Consider the following 3,645-nt stretch of genomic DNA (forward strand, 5'->3'; position numbering starts at 1 on the left):
AACAGCAAGCGGCTGCTTCAGGAGGCGTCCCGACCTTTTGACCTGCAGCTTCCCCTTGTTGCGGACGAAGCGGATGCTGTAGACTCTCTGCATGGCGGCCGGCAGGCAGGACAGCACGTCGGAGTCCGTGTCCAGCTTGGGCAGGCCGAGGGCGGGCAGCGGCGTGAAGCTGCGGCACAGCGGGCACTGGATGGCGTTGGGCTCGGCCGACTTGACGTTGATGCGGGCCAGGCACTCCAGGCAGAAGGTGTGCTGGCACTGCAGCATCTTGGGGCAGCGGAACACGTTGTTGAACTGGCTGAAGCAGATGGAGCACTCCAGGTCCGGGCAGCTGTCCTCGGAGCACCGAGGCCCGGCGTCGGGGATGATGACGGACACGTGGCAGCAGGAGGCGGCGCTGCTGGGGGCCGGGTACGGGTTCGCCGCCGGGGCTCTGACACTGAAGCCCGGCAGGGCGGAGCTGGGCGACCGGAACAGGGATGGACCGCCACGCTGGTCCCACGAGGCCCGACTGGGAGGAGAGCTGCGGGTCAGAGAGCTCTGACCCGTCTGGACGAGCGGAGGCGACACCGAGGGGGACACAGGTGCATCATGGGAGTTATCCTGCAGGTCCGGGGCCGAGTATGGAGGAGGGGCCGCGTTACTGTAGGGATTCATGACGGTCTGGAGGGCAGCAGCCGGAGGAAGAATCAACGACGAGATGACGAACCGCCGGAGGATGAAGAGATGATGAAGATGCTCCTGCCTCAGTGTTCAGACGTCGTCTCACAGCTCTGCAGAAACAATCAGGAAGCAAACGACGTTAAACCTCCTCATCAGGTTAACCTCCTCTGTACATTTATGTTCATCATATTTAATGTTTAGTTGTGTTTCAGTGTTTATCTTCCTTTTCCCAACATCTTATTGCGCTCTGAAAAGCATCTGGATTCACCTCTGTCTGAAATATATTCGACAACCAGCCTGAGTCTTCAGACAACAACGTTCTCTTGAAAACGCTGCAGAAATGTTGAAAACAACAAACCTTCTTACAGGTTTAACCTCGTCTGTGTATTTCTGCAGGTTGTCCACTTGTTTCATACTTGGTCACGTGTGATTATGTTCCTGTGATGTTCTTCTGTCTTTTCCAACATTTTAACTCTCTGGAGTATTTTTATTCACCTCTGGCTGAACTTTGCTCTACAAACAGCTTCAGTCTGCAGATGATCAAAACACAGCAAACCAACCAGATAGAAGCTTCCGACAGGTTCAACCTCATCGGTGAGTTTATTGAAGTTGTCTGTACTTTTCTCTAATGTTTGACTTTTATTCTGTGATTTTGAATGCTTCCACATCATCTTTCTTCCAACATGTTAATACACTCTGTAGACCATGTTTACACTGGATGACTGGACGAGTTTCCCAAAGCAGAGAAGCTTCCACTGACGTTCAGTTTGTTCCTCGTCCTGTTTTCCATGTCACTGCTCCTGTGTACAAAGCCTGATGTGTTAAGAACCCGTTCTCCCAGTCGTACGGAGGAAGAACCCGACTGCTTTGAGTTTTCACCTCCATGCTGAGCTGCCGTCCTCCAGCGCTACCTCCTGTCCGCTGGTTTGCATACGTGGAGCTGCTCTCTGTCTGAATAACAACAGCTGATCCAAACTAGCGGCGACGCCAGCGCAGACATTTGCATCGTCCGTTTGAATTTACACAAGAAAATAAGATGCAAAACAAGCAGGCCTGTTCTTCTGAAACCATCTCAGCAGGAACCGACTCAGTTCACCCAACATGAGTCATTTAACCTCAAATAAACACAGTTTCTGCTCAACCATCTGATTTGTCTGAAATGTTTATAGCATAAAATAAAGATATTAATGAAGTTTTATATTAATAGTTATTTTGTTTTTTAATTCCTGTCGTACACATTTAAATCTGAGGCTGTTTGAACGACAACATCTGAGGAACTATTAAAGATGAAAACCTGAAATGTTCACTGTTGTTTCTCATCATGTCACTGATTCAGATTCTACAACACTGGACAACCATATGAAGCCGTCTTAGATTCAGGGTGAGTAAAATATGAAAAAGTAAGCTGTCATGAAAAGTTTAATCTTTGAGCTCAAATTAACAATAAAAAATGATCAAGCACAAATCAGCTAGAGATGTTTTCTGAACCACATGTAGCTGCACGTCACAGTAATACAGAACTAAACAAAGAATACTTTATAATATGAAATACTTGGTCACAAAAATTAAAAGAAAAGTTTATTGCCTACAAAGTGGGTCTGAAAATGGAAAATGTGCCCATATTCATTTTTATGTATTTAATTTTTTATATGGAGAACCATTTTAAACAGCCAGAACAACTTTGATTAAACTATCTAACAATATATTTTTTAGTTTAGTTTAGCTATTAGAACTTTTCTAACATTACCACCAAACTCCATGCAAAATACTAGCAATTTATAATCTAAAACGTAACATGTATGTCTGCGTTATTCTAACGCAAAGAAGTCCCCACGCTGCAATACACAGCATATTCACCAACATTAAGCACTTATTGTTGGCAATTATTCACGCCGAATTTGACTCAAAACTCTATTGATTTGCAAAACATCCACAGTCGGTTATTTTACAGCGACTTTACCTGTAAGCATAGCAGAAAATCTAAAAGTGTACAATTTCTGAGTGAAGTTTGGTGCGTTGGCGATCAACACGCTCTTACCGCTTCCAATCATGGCCGATTACTGTCCCCGCTGCACCGTCCAGAGGTCGGTGTGTGTCACGGAGCCTCCCGGGTGTTTAGTCTTCAGAGCTCCGCTTCCCTCCTGCGGGACTGACTCTCATTTGAATAGCTGAATAAAATGAGGAAACCGGTTAGTCAAATCACCTGGCGGCCCAACACGTCCCATATTTGAAGGCTAGCACACCTGAACAGAGTGATGCTGATTAGGGCCAGGCCGCAGTTAGCTCGATGCTAACAGTAACGTTCATTTCTTCAATTCAGTTCAATTCTATTCAGTTTTATTTGTACAGCCCAGTTTACAACACGTCGTCTCACAGTGCCTAACATAGTCTGGTATAGACCTTACAGAGTTAAACCCAACAGCAGCCTTTGGACTTTCTCTGAACAAGCGGTTGGCTACCAAACCCCCCAAAGCAGGAGAAACCTCCAGCAGAACCAGGATCAGGGAGGACGGCCATCTGCCTCCACCGGTTGGGTGAGAGAGGGGATGGGGGGCAAACAGGACAGCCAACCCGGTCTCACGGTGGTTTGTGAAATAGTTGAAACCCACCTAAAAATAATAAGTTCATGAAGATATTTCATGTTATGCAAGAGTTAAAAGTTCATTTGAATAAATTAGTAGAATCTGCAAGGAAATAAATATGTTGAACATTTCATTTATTTACAAATAAATACACAAGGAGATAAAATAAGTGTTTAATAAGATAATATGAATTTTCTATTTCACTGTGGAATCAGACACAAATGGTCAGGCTGAGTCATTTATTTTTTTTATGAGTCGTTATTATTTGCGACACTTTACAGCAGTTGACAAGCACCTGGTGGTACCGTCCTCTAGGTGGCAGCAGGACTGTCTACGTTCTTTTCCATGCTTGCTGTAGCGGGAGGTAGATGTGAAGTTTAGCGCTCTGTGAGATACAGAA

General features: G+C 45.5%; 1 protein-coding gene across 1 annotated transcript in view; it reads right to left on the reverse strand.

Annotated features, from left to right (window-relative positions):
- Positions 1-657, reverse strand: part of LOC103370436 (E3 ubiquitin-protein ligase TRIM33) — a 12,004-nt gene extending 11,347 nt beyond the window's left edge. The window contains exon 1 of the mRNA XM_008299491.1: positions 35-657. Within this exon, the coding sequence (XP_008297713.1) occupies positions 35-657 (623 nt within the window). The remainder of the gene's footprint in view (positions 1-34) is intronic.
- Between the last annotated feature and the right edge of the window lie 2,988 nt (positions 658-3,645).

This window comes from Stegastes partitus, unplaced genomic scaffold (assembly GCF_000690725.1).
Source record: "Stegastes partitus isolate 25-593 unplaced genomic scaffold, Stegastes_partitus-1.0.2 Scaffold1424, whole genome shotgun sequence".
Lineage (NCBI taxonomy): Eukaryota > Metazoa > Chordata > Actinopteri > Pomacentridae > Stegastes > Stegastes partitus.